The 20,000-nt window shown below is 49.4% G+C and overlaps 1 protein-coding gene across 1 annotated transcript in view; it reads left to right on the plus strand.

The window, feature by feature from the left end:
* LOC311235679 (extracellular matrix organizing protein FRAS1-like) overlaps window positions 1-12,793 on the plus strand; it is a gene marked incomplete at its 3' end in the record, with an annotated part of 42,780 nt that extends 29,987 nt beyond the window's left edge. Inside the window, exon 11 of the mRNA XM_084323143.1 lies at window positions 12,630-12,793. Within this exon, the coding sequence (XP_084179269.1) occupies window positions 12,630-12,793 (164 nt within the window). The remainder of the gene's footprint in view (window positions 1-12,629) is intronic.
* Window positions 12,794-20,000: the final 7,207 nt, after the last annotated feature.

Consider the following 20,000-nt stretch of genomic DNA (forward strand, 5'->3'; position numbering starts at 1 on the left):
TAGTAATCATATAGCCCCTATAGTAATCCTATAGCCACTATAGTAATCATATAGCCCCTATAGTAATCCTATAGCCACTATAGTAATCATATAGCCCCTATAGTAATCCTATAGCCACTATAGTAATCATATAGCCCCTATAGTAATCCTATAGCCACTATAGTAATCATATAGCCCCTATAGTAATCCTATAGCCACTATAGTAATCATATAGCCCCTATAGTAATCCTATAGCCACTATAGGATGTGGAGGGGGCGACAGTGGCTCAGGAGGTAGAGCAGTCGTGTGGTAATCCGGAGGTTCCCGGTTCGATTCCCGCTCTTCCTGTGTCGAAGTGTCCTTGAGCAAGGTTGGCACCTTGCTTGGTTGCCTCTGCCATCAGTGTGTGAATGTCTGAGTGAATGGGTCAAATGCGAGGAACAAATTGTAAAGCGCTTTGGATAGAAGAGATATATAAATGCAGTGGGTAAGGGGACAAGGGGACATAATGAAGTGGGTAAGGGGACATAATGAAGTGGGTAAGGGGACAAGGGGACATAATGAAGTGGGTAAGGGGACATAATGAAGTGGGTAAGGGGACAAGGGGACATAATGAAGTGGGTAAGGGGACATAATGAAGTGGGTAAGGGGACAAGGGGACATAATGAAGTGGGTAAGGGGACATAATGAAGTGGGTAAGGGGACAAGGGGACATAATGAAGTGGGTAAGGGGACATAATGAAGTGGGTAAGGGGACAAGGGGACATAATGAAGTGGGTAAGGGGACATAATGAAGTGGGTAAGGGGACAAGGGGACATAATGAAGTGGGTAAGGGGACATAATGAAGTGGGTAAGGGGACAAGGGGACATAATGAAGTGGGTAATGGGACAAGGGGACATTATGAAGTGGGTAAGGGGACAAGGGGACATAATGAAGTGGGTAAGGGGACAAGGGGGCATTATGAAGTGGGTAAGGGGACAAGGGGGCATTATGAAGTGGGTAAGGGGACAAGGGGACATTATGAAGTGGGTAATGGGACAAGGGGGCATTATGAAGTGGGTAAGGGGACAAGGGGACATTATGAAGTGGGTAAGGGGACAAGGGGGCATTATGAAGTGGCTAAGGGGACAAGGGACATTATGAAGTGGCTAAGGGGACAAGGGGGGGGACATTATGAAGTGGCTAAGGGGACAATGGGGCATTATGAAGTGGCTAAGGGGACAAGGGGGCATTATGAAGTGGGTAAGGGGACAAGGGGGCATTATGAAGTGGGTAAGGGGACAAGGGGACATTATGAAGTGGCTAAGGGGACAAGGGGGCATTATGAAGTGGGTAAGGGGACAAGGGGGCATTATGAAGTGGGTAAGGGGACAAGGGGACATTATGAAGTGGGTAAGGGGACAAGGGGGCATTATGAAGTGGGTAAGGGGACAATGGGGCATTATGAAGTGGCTAAGGGGACAAGGGGGCATTATGAAGTGGGTAAGGGGACAAGGGGACATTATGAAGTGGGTAAGGGGACAAGGGGGCATTATGAAGTGGGTAAGGGGACAAGGGGACATTATGAAGTGGGTAAGGGGACAAGGGGACATTATGAAGTGGGTAAGGGGACAAGGGGGCATTATGAAGTGGGTAAGGGGACAATGGGGCATTATGAAGTGGCTAAGGGGACAAGGGGGCATTATGAAGTGGCTAAGGGGACAAGGGGGCATTATGAAGTGGGTAAGGGGACAAGGGGACATTATGAAGTGGCTAAGGGGACAAGGGGGCATTATGAAGTGGCTAAGGGGACAAGGGGGCATTATGAAGTGGGTAAGGGGACAATGGGGCATTATGAAGTGGGTAATGGGACAATGGGGCATTATGAAGTGGGTAAGGGGACGTGATGTGTGACGTGTTATTAGACGTGATGTGTGACGTGTTATTAGACGTGATGTGTGACGTGTTATTAGACGTGATGTGTGACGTGTTATTAGACGTGATGTGTGACGTGTTATTAGATGTGATGTGTGACGTGTTATTAGACGTGATGTGTGACGGTGTTATTAGATGTGATGTGTGACGTGTTATTAGATGTGATGTGTGACGTGTTATTAGATGTGATGTGTGACGTGTTATTAGATGTGATGTGTGACGGTGTTATTAGGCGTGATGTGTGACGTGTTATTAGGCGTGATGTGTGACGTGTTATTAGATGTGATGTGTGACGTGTTATTAGACGTGATGTGTGACGTGTTATTAGATGTGATGTGTGACGTGTTATTAGATGTGATGTGTGACGTGTTATTAGACGTGATGTGTGACGGTGTTATTAGATGTGATGTGTGACGTGTTATTAGATGTGATGTGTGACGTGTTATTAGACGTGATGTGTGACGTGTTATTAGACGTGATGTGTGACGGTGTTATTAGACGTGATGTGTGACGTGTTATTAGGCGTGATGTGTGACGTGTTATTAGACGTGCTGTGTGACGTGTTATTAGACGTGATGTGTGACGTGTTATTAGACGTGATGTGTGACGTGTTATTAGATGTGATGTGTGACGTGTTATTAGATGTGATGTGTGACGTGTTATTAGATGTGATGTGTGACGTGTTATTAGACGTGATGTGTGACGTGTTATTAGACGTGATGTGTGACGTGTTATTAGATGTGATGTGTGACGTGTTATTAGATGTGATGTGTGACGTGTTATTAGACGTGATGTGTGACGTGTTATTAGACGTGATGTGTGACGGTGTTATTAGACGTGATGTGTGACGTGTTATTAGATGTGATGTGTGACGTGTTATTAGACGTGATGTGTGACGTGTTATTAGGCGTGATGTGTGACGGTGTTATTAGACGTGATGTGTGACGTGTTATTAGACGTGATGTGTGACGTGTTATTAGACGTGATGTGTGACGTGTTATTAGACGTGATGTGTGACGTGTTATTAGACGTGATGTGTGACGGTGTTATTAGGCTCAGATCAGAAGAGACCCCTCTGGGTGTCACTTGATGACATAATGATGAACTGACCTTGACGATGGAGGAGGCTGGTAGCTGCTCCTGACATGGATCCTCATTAAGCTTTTTTCTCTCTCGCACTGAAGTGGTGATGAGGTGGTTTTGTCAATATTCCAATGTACAGTTTTGCTTGTACAGTTGTACAGTATTCCCCACCCACCCATCCTACCCAAAGCCCCCCCACCCCACCCCACCCACCCAACCACCTCCAATGTACAGTCCCCCCCCACCCACCCAACCCCACCCCACCTACCCAACCTCCTCCAATGTACAGTTTCTACATCAAATGTATATACTCTCTTTTCTGGACTCTTTTTGTATCACAAACAGTACTGTATTTGTAGATCTGGTATGTCATAAATGTATAGATGTAGCAGTACTGTCTATCTGTATGTCATGTATGTCATATATGTCCTGATGAATTGAAAATGGGGGACCCTGATGTAAACAAGACGGAAGTCTTTCTCTGGTCTGCATCCCCTTAACAATTGTGTGTATTGAGCTGTACTGTATTGTACCCATTCTGCAATCTGTTAATAAAGTTTTCAATCAATCAATCAGGTCACTAGACACGCCTGGAATGTTAATGTGGGGAAGTAGAGGAGAGGAGAGGAGGGGGAGAGGAGAGGGGGGAGGGGAGGAGAGGGGAGGGGGGGGGAGAAGAGAAGAGAGGAGAGGGGAGGAGAGGAGAGGGGGAGAGAGGAGAGGGGAGGAGAGGAGAGGGGGGGCAGGAGAGGGGAGAGGAGAGGAGAGGGGAGAGGAGAGGTGGGGGGAGAGGTGAGGAGAGAGGTGAGGAGAGGGGAGGAGGGGGGCAGGATAGGAGATGGGAGAGGGGGGAGAGGGCAGGAGAGGAGAAGGGAGGAGAAGAGAGGGGGGAGAGGAGAGAGGAAGAGAAAAGAGGAGAGGAGAGAGGAGAGGAGTGAGAGAAACAACTTAAGAAACAAGCTGACTACCTTTCTACACACACACACACACACACACACAACACAACACACAAACACACACAAACACACACACTCTTCAGTTATACTAGACTCTAGGCATCCCAGGAGATCCCCAGCGAGACTGGTGGTGGTGTGTGTGTGTGTCTGTGTGCGTGTCTCTGTGTGCGTGTCTGTGTGTGTGTGTGTGTGTGTGTGTGTCTGTGTGTGTCTGTGTGTGTGTGTGAGTGTGTGTGTGTGTGTGTGCGTGTGTGTGTGTGTCTGTGTGTGTCTGTGTGTGAGTGTGTGTGTGTGTGTGTGTGCGTGTGTGTGTGCGTGTGTGTGTGTGTGTGTGAGAGTGTGTGTGTGTGTGTGTCTGTGTGTGTGTGTGAGTGTGTGTGTGTGTGTGTGACTGTGTGTGTGTGCGTGTGTGTGTGTGTGCGTGTGTGTCTGTGTGTGTGTGTGTGTGTGTGTGTGTGTGTGTGTGTTTTAAAATCCTCTGGAAGCTTCCCTGCAGAACTGTGTCAGAGCGAGGCTCATTATAGTGCTGAACCCAGGGGTCTGTCTGGCTGGCAGCCATGAAGCCTCTACCCTGAGCCTGCTGGCACAGCCCCCCCCCACAGGGAGGGGCCCCATGTAGAGACTCCAGACTGAGCAGTGACGACAGCTGGGTTTCAGGCTGCGTGATGCAAGATAGTGGTAACATAAAATAACTCTTGGCCATAATCATAATAATGCCAATAATCAATTCATAATAATTCCAATAATCTATATATATATATGTACACACACACTCCTCATGTCCTCAGTGATAACACTCCTCATGTCCTCATGTCCTCAGTGATAACACTCCTCATGTCCTCAGTGATAACACTCCTCATGTCCTCATGTCATCAGTGATAACACTCCTCATGTCCTCATGTCCTCAGTGATAACACTCCTCATGTCCTCAGTGATAACACTCCTCATGTCCTCATGTCATCAGTGATAACACTCCTCATGTCCTCAGTGATAACACTCCTCATGTCCTCATGTCATCAGTGATAACACTCCTCATGTCCTCATGTCCTCAGTGATAACACTCCTCATGTCCTCAGTGATAACACTCCTCATGTCATCAGTGATAACACTCGTCATGTCCTCAGTGATAACACTCCTCATGTCCTCATGTCATCAGTGATAACACTCCTCATGTCCTCATGTCCTCAGTGATAACACTCCTCATGTCATCAGTGATAACACTCCTCATGTCCTCATGTCCTCAGTGATAACACTCCTCATGTCCTCATGTCCTCAGTGATAACACTCCTCATGTCCTCAGTGATAACACTCCTCATGTCCTCAGTGATAACACTCCTCATGTCCTCATGTCCTCAGTGATAACACTCCTCATGTCCTCAGTGATAACACTCCTCATGTCCTCATGTCCTCAGTGATAACACTCCTCATGTCATCAGTGATAACACTCCTCATGTCCTCAGTGATAACACTCCTCATGTCCTCATGTCCTCAGTGATAACACTCCTCATGTCCTCAGTGATAACACTCCTCATGTCCTCATGTCCTCAGTGATAACACTCCTCATGTCATCAGTGATAACACTCCTCATGTCCTCATGTCCTCAGTGATAACACTCCTCATGTCCTCATGTCCTCAGTGATAACACTCCTCATGTCCTCATGTCCTCAGTGATAACACTCCTCATGTCCTCATGTCCTCAGTGATAACACTCCTCATGACATCAGTGATAACACTCCTCATGTCCTCATGTCCTCATGTCCTCAGTGATAACACTCCTCATGTCCTCAGTGATAACACTCCTCATGTCCTCAGTGATAACACTCCTCATGTCCTCATGTCCTCAGTGATAACACTCCTCATGTCATCAGTGATAACACTCCTCATGTCCTCAGTGATAACACTCCTCATGTCCTCATGTCCTCAGTGATAACACTCCTCATGTCCTCATGTCCTCAGTGATAACACTCCTCATGTCCTCAGTGATAACACTCCTCATGTCCTCATGTCCTCAGTGATAACACTCCTCATGTCCTCATGTCCTCAGTGATAACACTCCTCATGTCCTCAGTGATAACACTCCTCATGTCCTCATGTCCTCAGTGATAACACTCCTCATGTCCTCATGTCCTCAGTGATAACACTCCTCATGTCATCAGTGATAACACTCCTCATGTCCTCAGTGATAACACTCCTCATGTCCTCATGTCCTCAGTGATAACACTCCTCATGTCCTCATGTCCTCAGTGATAACACTCCTCATGTCCTCAGTGATAACACTCCTCATGTCCTCATGTCCTCAGTGATAACACTCCTCATGACATCAGTGATAACACTCCTCATGTCCTCATGACATCAGTGATAACACTCCTAATAATAATAATAATAATAATAGATTGGATTTTAAGAGAGAAGCGCCTTTCTCAGACTCAAGGACACTGTACAAGGAAAGGATGGAAAAAATAAGAAATAAAATTGAAAAAATATAATAAAATACATAAAATATCTGTGTATAGTAACAACAAGAAAAAACAAATAAGATAAAAGAGATAAAAAAAAAAAAAAAAAAAAAAAAAAGGAGGCAAGTTCTGTCCAATTGGATGAAGTGGTTGAAATTAACAAACAAACAAACAACAAAACAAAACAAAACAACGGAATCTATGGCTTAAAAAAGGTCAGGGGGGGGCTACTTGGGAGCGGGGCCGTGTTGCGTGAAGGCAAGTGTGAACAGGTGGGTTTTTAGCTTGGTTTTGAAGAGGTTGATGGTGTCAGAGCCTCAGATGAGGGGGAGAGGGAGTTCCACAGTCTGGGGGCAGCTACAGCGAAAGCTCGGTCTCCCAGTGTGGAACGCCTGGTGCGGGGGACGGTGAGGAGGTCGGAGTTGGAGGAGCGGAGGCCTCGTGCTGGAGTGTAGGGGTGGAGTAGGTTGGTCAGGTAGGAAGGGGCCAACCCGTGCAGGGATTTGTAGGTGAGGAGGAGGATCTTGTAGGGGATTCGGTAGTTGATGGGGAGCCAGTGGAGTTTTTGCAGGGTGGGGGTGATGTGCTGCCAGGGTTTGGTGCGCGTGAGGACCCTCGCAGCAGAGTTTTGGACGTACTGTAAGCGATCCAGAACCTTCTTGGAGGCACCAAGAAGGATTCCGTTACAGTAGTCGAGGCGGGAAGTGATGAAGGCGTGAATGAGTGTTTCCGCTGAGGTGTCGGAGAGTGAGGGGCGGAGGCGGGAGATGGTTCTGAGGTGGAAGAAGGCGGATCTGGTGACAGACTTGACGTGAGGGTGAAATGAGAGGGTTGAGTCCAGTATTACGCCCAGGTTCCTTACCTCTGTGGAGGGGCAGATGGAGTAGCCATCCACGGAGAGAACAAGGTGGTCGATCTTTTGGAGGAGGGCTGGGGAGGCTACAACTATGAGTTCGGTCTTCTTACTATTGAGTTGAAGGAAGTTGGTGGTCATCCATGTTTTTATGTCCTGGAGGCAGGCAGTGAGGGAGGGGGGAGGAAGGGGAGCCGAGGGTTTGGTGTGGAGGTAGAGCTGTGTGTCGTCTGCATAGAAGTGGAAGTGGAGGCCGTGTTTCCTTATGATGTCACCGAGTGGGAGGAGGTAAATCATAAAAAGGAGCGGACCTAGCACCGAACCCTGGGGAACACCCTGTTTAACAAGTGCTGGAGCTGACCTGGAGCCCCCGAGGGAAACATACTGCCACCTGTTGGTGAGGTAGGATGTGAACCAGGACAAGGGGGTACCAGTGATGCCAAGGACACTTTCCAGGCGGTCTAGGAGGATTGAGTGTGAGATGGTGTCGAAGGCAGCTGAGAGGTCCAGGAGGATGAGGATGTTGATGTTGCCAGCATCAGCAGCCATGAGGAGGTCATTTGTCACCTTGATCAGGGCGGTCTCGGTGCTGTGTTTAGCCCTGAACCCAGACTGGAGTGGTTCAAACAGGTCATGGTAGGCCATGTGACTCTGTAGCTGGGCGGCTACTGCGCGCTCGAGGACCTTGCTGAGGAAGGGGAGGTTTGAGATGGGGCGGAAGTTGTTGAGGTTATCGGGGTCCAGACCGGGTTTTTTTAGAATTGGGGTGACTGCTGCCACCTTTAAGTTAGCAGGGACGGAGCCTTCACCAGGGTGGTGGGCATAGGGTCCAGAGAGCAGGTGGAGGATTTAGAGCCCGACACCAGCTTCGTAATGGAGTCGGTGTCCACCAGGGAGAAGGATGAAAAGGAGTGGGTGGGATGGGGCAGAGGGTCATGTTTAGCAACCGGAGGTGTGGGAGACACAGGAGTAGACTGGAGCTGCTGGTAGATGGCGTCGATTTTGTTTTGGAAGAATTCCGTGAATCTGTTGCAGAGATCAGAGGAGGTGGTCTGGAGGGGGTTGTCGGGGGGCTTGAAGAGTTTGGTGATGGTGGAGAAGAGGGCTTTGGAATTCCCTTGGCCTTTGAAGATGATATCAGAGTAGAAGGAGGACTTGGTTTGGGTGAGGACGAGTCTGTAGGAAATGATGTGGTCAGAGTAGGCCTGGGCATAGACAGCGAGGCCTGTTTTCCTGCAGCGCCTCTCTCATGACATCAGTGATAACACTCCTCATGTCCTCATGACATCAGTGATAACACTCCTCATGTCATCAGTGACAACACTCCTCATGACATCAGTGATAACACTCATGTCCTCAGTGATAACACTCCTCATGACATCAGTGATAATCCTCATGTCCTCATGTCCTCAGTGATAATAACACGTTTGGTTAACTCACAACGCTGCCCGTTAATTGAGCTGGAATTCTCCTTTGTCTTTTCATCAGCGCTCCCTATTAAATGGTGGTGATTAATTGAATGAGTCCTCCTCTCTCTCCTCGCCTGATGAATTCCCCCCTGGTGCCTTATTCTTTCTGCCGCTCTCTCTCTCCTCTCTCACTCTCTCTCTCTCTCTCTCTCTCTCTCTCTCTCTCTCTCTCTCTCTCTCTCTCTCTCTCTCTCTCTCGCTCTCTCTCTCGCTCTCTCTCTATCTCTCCCCTCTCTCTATCTCTCTTTTTCTCTCCCCTCTCTCTCTTCCCCCCCCCCCCTCTCTCTCTACGCTCTCTCCCCATCTCTCTTCTCTCCCTCCCTCTACAGTATGTCTCTCTCTCCCAGGCTCTCTCTCTCTTCGTCTCGTATCTCTCTGTCTAAGTCTCCCCACTCTATACCTCAGAACAACAAGCTATTTATAGAGAATTGATGAAGGAGGCGTGGTTGGTCCAGAGTGGTAGGGCAGCAGTGGTTGGTCCAGAGTGGTAGGGCAGCAGTGGTTGGTCCAGAGTGGTAGGGCAGCAGTGGTTGGTCCAGAGTGGTAGGGCATCAGTGGTTGGTTGGTCCAGAGTGGTAGGGCAGCAGTGGTTGGTCCAGAGTGGTAGGGCAGCAGTGGTTGGTCCAGAGTGGTAGGGCAGCAGTGGTTGGTCCAGAGTGGTAGGGCAGCAGTGGTTGGTCCAGAGTGGTAGGGCAGCAGTGGTTGGTCCAGAGTGGTAGGGCAGCAGTGGTTGGTTGGTCCAGAGTGGTAGGGCAGCAGTGGTTGGTTGGTCCAGAGTGGTAGGGCATCAGTGGTTGGTTGGTCCAGACAGAGTGGTAGGGCAGCAGTGGTTGGTTGGTCCAGAGTGGTAGGGCATCAGTGGTTGGTTGGTCCAGACAGGGTGGTAGGGCAGCAGTGGTTGGTCCAGACAGGGTGGTAGGGCAGCAGTGGTTGGTTGGTCCAGAGTGGTAGGGCAGCAGTGGTTGGTTGGTCCAGACAGAGTGGTAGGGCAGCAGTGGTTGGTCCAGACAGGGTGGTAGGGCAGCAGTGGTTGGTCCAGACAGGGTGGTAGGGCAGCAGTGGTTGGTCCAGGGTGGTAGGGCAGCAGTGGTTGGTCCAGACAGGGTGGTAGGGCAGCAGTGGTTGGTTGGTCCAGACAGGGTGGTAGGGCAGCAGTGGTTGGTCCAGACAGGGTGGTAGGGCAGCAGTGGTTGGTCCAGACAGGGTGGTAGGGCAGTAGTGGTTGGTTGGTCCAGACAGGGTGGTAGGGCAGCAGTGGTTGGTCCAGAGTGGTAGGGCAGCAGTGGTTGGTCCAGACAGAGTGGTAGGGCAGCAGTGGTTGGTCCAGGGTGGTAGGGCAGCAGTGGTTGGTCCAGACAGGGTGGTAGGGCAGCAGTGGTTGGTCCAGACAGGGTGGTAGGGCAGCAGTGGTTGGTCCAGACAGAGTGGTAGGGCAGCAGTGGTTGGTTGGTCCAGACAGAGTGGTAGGGCAGCAGTGGTTGGTCCAGAGTGGTAGGGCAGCAGTGGTTGGTCCAGAGTGGTAGGGCAGCAGTGGTTGGTTGGTCCAGAGTGGTAGGGCAGCAGTGGTTGGTCCAGAGTGGTAGGGCAGCAGTGGTTGGTTGGTCCAGAGTGGTAGGGCAGCAGTGGTTGGTCCAGAGTGGTAGGGCAGCAGTGGTTGGTCCAGACAGAGTGGTAGGGCAGCAGTGGTTGGTTGGTCCAGACAGAGTGGTAGGGCAGCAGTGGTTGGTCCAGAGTGGTAGGGCAGCAGTGGTTGGTCCAGAGTGGTAGGGCAGCAGTGGTTGGTCCAGAGTGGTAGGGCAGCAGTGGTTGGTCCAGGGTGGTAGGGCAGCAGTGGTTGGTCCAGGGTGGTAGGGCAGCAGTGGTTGGTCCAGACAGAGTGGTAGGGCAGCAGTGGTTGGTTGGTCCAGACAGAGTGGTAGGGCAGCAGTGGTTGGTCCAGACAGGGTGGTAGGGCAGCAGTGGTTGGTCCAGAGTGGTAGGGCAGCAGTGGTTGGTCCAGACAGAGTGGTAGGGCAGCAGTGGTTGGTCCAGACAGAGTGGTAGGGCAGCAGTGGTTGGTCCAGACAGGGTGGTAGGGCAGCAGTGGTTGGTCCAGACAGGGTGGTAGGGCAGCAGTGGTTGGTCCAGACAGGGTGGTAGGGCAGCAGTGGTTGGTCCAGAGTGGTAGGGCAGCAGTGGTTGGTCCAGACAGGGTGGTAGGGCAGCAGTGGTTGGTCCAGACAGAGTGGTAGGGCAGCAGTGGTTGGTCCAGAGTGGTAGGGCAGCAGTGGTTGGTCCAGAGTGGTAGGGCAGCAGTGGTTGGTCCAGAGTGGTAGGGCAGCAGTGGTTGGTCCAGAGTGGTAGGGCAGCAGTGGTTGGTCCAGAGTGGTAGGGCAGCAGTGGTTGGTTGGTCCAGAGTGGTAGGGCAGCAGTGGTTGGTCCAGAGTGGTAGGGCAGCAGTGGTTGGTCCAGAGTGGTAGGGCAGCAGTGGTTGGTTGGTCCAGAGTGGTAGGGCAGCAGTGGTTGGTCCAGAGTGGTAGGGCAGCAGTGGTTGGTCCAGACAGAGTGGTAGGGCAGCAGTGGTTGGTCCAGAGTGGTAGGGCAGCAGTGGTTGGTCCAGACAGAGTGGTAGGGCAGCAGTGGTTGGTCCAGACAGAGTGGTAGGGCAGCAGTGGTTGGTCCAGAGTGGTAGGGCAGCAGTGGTTGGTCCAGACAGAGTGGTAGGGCAGCAGTGGTTGGTCCAGGGTGGTAGGGCAGCAGTGGTTGGTCCAGAGTGGTAGGGCAGCAGCAGTGATTGGTCCAGAGTGGTAGGGCAGCAGTGGTTGGTTGGTCCAGAGTGGTAGGGCAGCAGTGGTTGGTCCAGAGTGGTAGGGCAGCAGTGGTTGGTTGGTCCAGAGTGGTAGGGCAGCAGTGGTTGGTCCAGAGTGGTAGGGCAGCAGTGGTTGGTCCAGAGTGGTAGGGCAGCAGTGGTTGGTCCAGACAGAGTGGTAGGGCAGCAGTGGTTGGTCCAGTGTGTTGTGTGTGTGTGTGTGTCTCAAGAACCTCCTCTCCTGTGTCTCTGTGTGTCTCTGTGTGTGTGTGTGTCTCAAGAACCTCCTCTCCTGTGTCTATGTGTGTCTCTGTGTGTGTGTGTGTCTCAAGAACCTCCTCTCCTGTGTCTCTGTGTGTGTGTTGTGTGTGTTGTGTGTGTGTGTGTGTCTCAAGAACCTCCTCTCCTGTGTCTCTGTGTGTGTGTTGTGTGTGTTGTGTGTGTGTGTGTCTCAAGAACCTCCTCTCCTGTGTATATGTGTGTCTCTGTGTGTGTGTCTCAAGAACCTCCTCTCCTGTGTCTCTGTGTGTGTGTGTGTGTGTGTGTGTGTTGTGTGTGTTGTGTGTGTGTGTGTGTGTGTGTGTGTCTCAAGAACCTCCTCTCCTGTGTCTCTGTGTGTCTCTGTGTGTGTGTGTGTCTCAAGAACCTCCTCTCCTGTGTCTCTGTGTGTCTCTGTGTGTGTGTGTGTCTCAAGAACCTCCTCTCCTGTGTCTCTGTGTGTATATGTGTGTCTCTGTGTGTGTGTGTGTCTCAAGAACCTCCTCTCCTGTGTCTCTGTGTGTGTGTCCCTGTTCTAGAGATGTGTGTGTCGTGTTCTTACATTACATTTACATTTAGTCATTTAGCTGACGCTTTTATCCAAAGCGACTTACAAGTTCTGTACAACAAGACAGCAGGAAGGGTACAACAGCTGAGTAACAATGTTCATCAAAGTTTTGCGTGCTACAGTGTAGGTTAGTTTATCAGGACAAGTGCATGACAGTAAGGTTAGTTAGGGTTAGATTTTTTTTTATTTAAAAAATAAAAAAATGTATTATAAAAATAATAAAAATATTATTATTATTATTTTATATATTTAATTTTTATTTCTTCAGCGTGTTCTAGCTCCGTGTGTGTTGTGTTCCCCAGCGTGTCACGAGTCCTGCGGGGAGTGCAGCGGACCCAGCCGGCAGGAGTGCGCGGAGTGTTCTGACGCGGCCGACCTGCTGCAGGACGGGACCTGCGTGTCGGAGTGCGGAGGAGGCCACTACGGCCGAGCAGGCGCCTGCTATGGTATGTTACTGTTCGTGTGATGGTGTGTGTGTGCGTGCGTGCGTGTAGGTGTGTGTGTGTGTTCGTGTGTGTGTGTGTGTACTGTATCTGTGTCCATGGGCTCAGTCAACCTCCTCTACATAAATAAAGGTTTAACCCTTTCACTGCCACACTACAGAAGGTTAACCCTTTACTATCACACTACCGACGGTTAACCTTCTGTATTGTGGCAGTGAAAGGGTTAACCTGCTGTCGTGTGGCAGTGAAAGGGTTAACCTTCTGTGTATTGTCGCAGTGAAAGGGTTAACCGTTTGGTAGGGGGCGGCAGTGAAAGGTTTAATGAGAGTGAATAAGGTGAACGATCCAAAGCCTGTGTCTTTCTATGTACTTTGCCAGAATGTTGAAAAAGTACAAAGCAGAACTATTTCTATTTGACTTGTACACATTGCTATTATGCTAATTTATCTGGGCACGCCGCTCCAAGCGGAAATGAAATTACATTTTGAACTCTCTCTCTCTCATAACAGATAAGTGTCTATAGTGGTACAATCCTCAAACAACATCCTCAAAAACATTAAAGTTAAATGATCTTGTGGAATTTAAAACGGCACAATTAATGTATAAAGCAAAAGGTAATGTACTTCCAGGAAACATTCAAGAACTGTTCTTTGATAGGGAGGGGGGTTATAATCTGAGGGGAGAGCTCAATTTAAAAGTTCTTAGTGTACAGTACGCACTACCAGGAGAAGACACTGCATCTCAATATGTGGAGTGAAACTGTGGAACAGTCTGAATGTGGTGCTAAAGCAATGTCCAAACATGAGACAATTCAAACTGATTTATAAGGAAATGATGTTCACGAGGTACAGGGATGAGGAAGGGACTTGATATTCACGGGTGTTTACATTTTTATTTTATTTCTTTCATGTTTTTTTTTGCATATATATATATATATTTGTTTTGAAATGTTTTAAATTAGTACACTCATTTGAGTAGTGGAAAAGGGGTAGGATTAAATAAGTGTATACTTCTTCCTACTCCTTTTCGAACATGTAAATTGAGTTATGTTTTGCTTTTGTTTAGTTCTTTATTTTGTTTGAGTTATGTTTTAATTTTGTTTAGTTATTTATTTTGTTTGTATTTATTTACATGTTCGAAATAAATATTTCAAATCAAATCAAATCCTGTATGTTGGAACATTAAAGAACATAGTGTGCAGAATGTCTTCAGTAGATGAAGTAATCTGTACATTACAGAACACTGTGAAGGTCTTCAGTAGATGAAGTAATCTGTACATTACAGAACACAGTGTGAAGGTCTTCAGTAGATGAAGTAATCTGTACATTACAGAACACAGTGTGAAGGTCTTCAGTAGATGAAGTAATCTGTACATTACAGATAGATGAGCAGAATGAGGAATAAGCTGTTATATTATCGTATAGCTTACGCTCTGCACTCTAGTAGAACCACATCCCTTTATCAATCTAATACTGAATAATTTTCTCCACATGTACACACCCATCCGCCTGGCCACACCCACATCCTCTCCTCTACATAAGCGGGGTTGTGGCCATACTAACAGCTCCTTCCCTATTTTCACCACCGAAAAGTGACTGTATACACCACTTTAGTTTGATGCCGAAATAGTTATTGGAAAGGAGTTACGTTATTGGAGAAAAGGAGCTGCGTTGACATTATATCTTTGTTTTCTCTCTCACTATTTTTAGAGGAAATACAGCGACAATGTCTTTGCCACCGAGTGTCTAGAAGATGATGATCATTCTGACCTCCACCGGCGCTCCGCATTAGGGGCTTGCGTCGCTGAGCAATCCCCGCCGGCATTGCCTCCGGCTCTGCAGCTGGACACTTTGCTTGGGAGGCTGACGGCCTCTCTGGACGGGTGATGTTTTTTGCTACGCGGGCGCCAGGTGTGTCGGTTGTGGGGGGAACAACAATACAGCTTACGAAGGTCGGCTCCAGGCTAGGATCCTTTTCGCTGCCCCTTAGCGGCATGGAGGGGGTTCTAGTTTAATGCCCCACGATAACATTAGCTCCTCCTCAAGTGAAGTCGTAGCTTTGTTTTCCTGGGACCGTGATTCCGAATCTGCGGTTCAATTCCCCGGGTCTCTGGACAAACGGATACCCACTGTCGCCGTGCTGGCCCTGCTTTTCAAGATGAAAAACACCCGGTGCGAGGGAGGTGAGCTTGGTGTTCGTTATGAGAATATCTCCATGCTCAGGTCGGCTATAGCCTGCGTTCAACGAGGGGCTTGGTGCCGACACCGCTGTGTCTGGTAAACACTGTTCTGAAGAGGGACGTGTGTTGCCTTTTTTTCCCTTTTTTCTTCGGATAAGAAGAGGAAAAGACAGCGGCTGTCTGAAGTGTTGGCCTGTATTGCTTTTCTCAAGTTGTACAGTTTTCAGTAGTAGCCGCATAGCTTGCTTTCTGCGTGAGCTAGTGGCTAGCGATAGCCGGTTTGAGCTAACTGCGCTCGGCTGGGAACGTTAGCTTGATGCTATCAGTTAGCCTAGAGTTAGCTGTTTAGCTTGGGCTACAACCATTGGCGTAGCCGTGAGAATAGCAGGCCCTGGAACTCTGACTACGACGTCATCTTTGGCAGAAGATGTCGTCGGGCCTGCACCTTGACCGGCTGCAGGAGGGGGGCGTCATGCCGGAGCAAGGCTCCAGCCATTGCTTCTTCTGGCCTAGCCAGCGAGAGGCCTTCATCGACGTGGTGGTCCAACCTGTGTTGCGGCCTTTCGTCCTGCGTTCCTTGGTGCAGGTAAGGTGTCCATTGGACATTACCCCACTCTTCCTTCCTTCCCCTCCCATCAACTCAGTAGATCATCCTCCATGTGTGTGTGGTTTTACAAAGTCTACACAATGGGAAAGCATTAAACCAATCATCTGTCTAAACCTCGTAACTCTATTCGCCCTCAAGTCTGTGTTCGTTTTTTTCATCTGCTGAAAAGTTGGGTTTTTGGAGTTACAAGGTTTTCTTCCGCCAGAGACGATATGTTACTTCACTACATTTGGAGATACGACGTGTGCTGTGTGAGAATTGTCTTGGTCGCTTTGTATTACGGATGTCCTGATCCGATCACGTGATCGGGATCGGGGCCGATCACGTGATTTTCCGAAGATCGGGATCGAAAAAAAAATAAAAAAATATGCAATTTTTTTTTTATTTTTTTTTTTTATTCAACAAACATGACCATGTTCACGTCTTAAACTCATACTGAGGCCTTAGTTTTGGTTTTAAATTGCATATTATCATTCATTTATTTATTGTGACACAGAGCAGAAGAATTTTGCCAAAACAAACCAATAGTATCCAGCTGCAGAACGGCAGAACAGCCACACTCTCAGACCCAAATTTTTATTTTATTTTTTTTTTAATCCCAATTTCTCACATTACATTCACCCTGAATGTTGACGTTATCCAGGTGAAAAGTTAACTTCATAAATCATTTGATGTATAATTAAATCAAAGGAAATGCGTTTGGGTCTGAGAGTGTTCAATCAATCAATAGGAACAGCATTGTTTTTTACGTGAGTAAAAATGAACTGTTTTTTTTTGTTGTATGATGAGAAGTTGTGTGTCTTCATGTAACGTTTAGACAACGTGGCTGAGCCCACAACTGGCTCGGTTACCCTACAATGCTGTGCATAGTGGCATATGATCGAGGGCTGAGTCCCTCTCTTAGCTTGTTATTCTTTACTTGAGGGTAATGATGAAAATAACAAGTGGCAAGTTTTTTTCACACATAAGCAGAGCTGTGGGAAACCTGTTTCAAACAAGGTCTTCGGCTGTGCTGGCGTGCATGATGTAAAGCTTTTACTCTACACATTTGGCGTCGTATCAGGGGTAAGGTGGTGAGGGGTGTGTGAAATTATTCCCCGGTTTGCCCCTGGCCCCCCCCCCCCCCCCCCCTCCCCTCAAATATGATTTTGTTTACAAAATGTGTGTTGATTCACTATATTTTTGGGGATACGGTGTAAATCCCTCAGCTTCCGCTGGGATTGTGCTCTTGCTTAGAGAGAGGTAATTTCTCTGAAAATTGTTTGGTCGCTGTCATGTAGACTTAGCAAGGCCTGTGACCAGCACTTAATCGAGGACTTATGTCTTCTCTCATCATAAAAAACGGCGTTCCTCTTACAGTAGTGAGAGTGAACTTTTTGCCCTTTTTTGTTGTGATGGAGGGTTGTGTGTATCGTATTCACGTTTAGGTAAACGTGGCTTTGAATCCACAACTGGGTTAGGTGTTGGCCTACAGAAGTTACATGTGTAGCTCTTGTACCAGGGTCCTTGGCCCCTCTCTTGGTCTGTGTTTTTCTTACTTTAGGGTAAAGGTGTAAAAATTCAGGTGGCAAGTTCGCACATGAGCCAGAAGCCATCTATGAAACCGTTTTTTGCACAGACGAGGTTATCGTCTGTGGCTGGCGTGCAGAATGTGAAGCTGTTACCCTAACAGGTATAATGCGCTTCATGTAGTGCGCTATGACTGGTGTCATGGCTCTGCTTTGTCGTTGCATCGTATCAGGGGTGAGGCGTCATGAGGGGTGGGCTGATAAAATCCGCCCCCCCCCCTTTACTGATTGGCAGGGAGGTGGGACCTCCTGCCTGTCAGTTTTCCCTGTCGGCTGAGGGGCAGCGCGTCACAGGGAGGGGGAAGGGGGGGGGGTGTTCCTGGTTCCACTCCCTGTTAGGATGGGTGGGTCATGGGATTTCCCCCTGCCATGGGATACGTCACTGGGTGCATTTCCAATTGGCCAGGAGACATCCGTGAGGTTACAGGCTCTGTGCTGCAGACCGCTGTCTTTGTCAAAGTTGGATGATGCGTTGCATTCGAAAACTGTTCGTTTTCTGCTCTGCTCTCTATTACAGTGTGTATTGGGCCGTTGGTCACTTGGCCCAATTATTATTGCATGTATCTTTTTCAATTGTACTCACGTGGAGGTCTCTCTGGGGAACTTCTGTCTTCCCCTCTTATGTGAGGAGCAGAATTGACGGGGTTGCCCTCAGTCGCGTCATATAAGGCCCATGTCTGTGTCTTATTGACCGGCTTCCTGCTGCTCGTTCCAGACAGCATGGAGGGAACGTCGTCTGGTGTTTCTTATTAGAATTCACCATTGATGTGTTTCGGGTTCTTGACGTGCATATAGCGCTGGCCCTGGGTGCTTCCAATGTGGAACCACATTTTGGGCCGGCGCACCTTGGTTGCCCAACTCGTAGAAACAGCGTTTTTTATGCGAGCGACTAGGAACGAGATTTTTTCTCTACCGAGCGCCAGTGCAAGACTTGATGACTCACGTGCATCTCCAGGGGGGAGATGACGGAGTAGATCATTACATTGGCGGAGGGTCTCACGCCCATGAGGTGGGCCGCCAGGAGCAGCGCATTCACGTTCTGTCCATCTTGGTGGCGCCCTCTGTGATGTTTTAGATCGACACGGGTACCTACCCCCCTCTTAGGACTGGGGATGGCGGCGTGACTAGGACTGGTTCTGGTCACGCCGGACCAAGTCAGTTAACCCGTTAATCCGCCGGGGCGCAGACTGCTGTTCTGGTACCCTGAAGGACTTTGTGCTTTTCCGGGAGGAAAAAATCTACTGCTACGGCCTTGCCACAGGGTTGGGTTCTTGACCTTTGACCCTGTGATGTTGGGGGCTGTAAATTTTTTTTTCTTCCGTTCGTTCCCTAGTGGCATGTGGGATGCGCGCCTGAGTGGTCGCGGGTCCTTCTGTGAAGGTAAGTCCCACGATCTGCTTACTCTGTGCGTTGAGGTGCTAAACCCTCTTTGCACAGTCGGATCCGATTCCCTCCCGTCCCCCTCTAGGGGGGTCCGGGGCTCGGGTCCTCCCCGGTTCTGATGGTTGTGGGGGGCCTCAGCGGGTACATTTGTCGAGCTTCCGCTCTGCTCAGCTCCTGTGTTCCACTAGAGTGCAGAGCGTAAGCTATATGATAATATAACATACGGTTATCCTATAACCATAGTTATATGAGTATAGCGAGCGCTCTGCACTGACTCACTGAGGACCCCGTGGTCTTCGCCTTCGGTGGTGAAAGACTTGGGAAGGAGCTGTTAGTATGGCCACGACCCTGCTTATGTAGAGGAGCGGATGTGGGTGTGGCCAGGGCGGATGGGTGTGTACATGTGGAGAAAATTATTCAGTATTAGATTGATAAAGGGATGTGGTTCCACTAGAGTGCAGAGCGCTCGCTATACTCATATAACTATGGTTATACTGGATGGTGATAGCCCCTAATGGACACCACTGAATATGACCTTGATAAGAACAGCCTTTCCAAATGTCTCCCAAAAGACCTCATTGTGCTACTTATCTGTTTCAGTGAACGTCTATTTCTGGACACCTCTGCATTCAGTAGACATTGCAGCGTTTCAGCGCCAGTGCAGAATATAGCAAATGCCAAAAATTGTGTTTAGAATCTCTCCCTCTCCTCTCACCTCCCCCTCCCTCCTCTCTCCTCGCTCCTCTCTCCTCTCTCCTCTCTCCTCTCTCCTCCCTCCTCTCTCCTCGCTCCTCTCTCCTCTCTCCTCTCTCCTCTCTCCTCGCTTCTCTCTCCTCCCTCCTCTCTCCTCCCTCCTCTCTCCTCTCTCCTCGCTCCCCGCTCCTCTCTCCTTGCTCCTCTCTCCTCTCTCCTCTCTCCTCTCTCCTCCCTCCTCTCTCCTCGCTCCTCTCTCCTCTCTCCTCTCTCCTCTCTCCCGCTCCTCTCTCCTCGCTTCTCTCTCCTCCCTCCTCTCCTCTCTCCTCTCTTCTCTATCCTCTCTCCTCTCTCCTCTCTCCTCCCTCCTCTCTCCCCGCTCCTCTCTCCTCTCTTCCTCTCTCCTCTCTCCTCTCTCCTCTCTCCCCGCTCCTCGCTCCTCTCTCCTCTCTCCTCTCTCCTCTCTCCTCTCTCCTCCCTCCTCTCTCCCCGCTCCTCCCTCCTCTCTCCTCTCTCCTCCTCCTCTCTCCTCTCTCCTCCCTCCTCTCTCCTCTCTCCTCGGGCTCCTCTCTCCTCCCTCCTCTCTCCTCCTCTCCTCTCTCCTCTCTCTCGTCCTCTCTCCCTCTTCTCCTCTCTCTCTCTCCTCTCTCCTCTCTCCACCTCTCCCTCTCTCCTCTCTCCTCTCTTCTCTCTCTCCTCCTCTCCTCCTCTCTCCTCTCTCCTCTCTCCTCTCTCCTCTCTCCTCTCTTCTCTCCTCTCTCCTCTCTCCTCTCTCCTCTCTCCTCTCTCCTCTCTCCTCT

This window comes from Notolepis coatsorum, assembly GCF_963971535.1.
Source record: "Notolepis coatsorum genome assembly, chromosome: 10".
NCBI classification, from domain to species: domain Eukaryota; kingdom Metazoa; phylum Chordata; class Actinopteri; order Aulopiformes; family Paralepididae; genus Notolepis; species Notolepis coatsorum.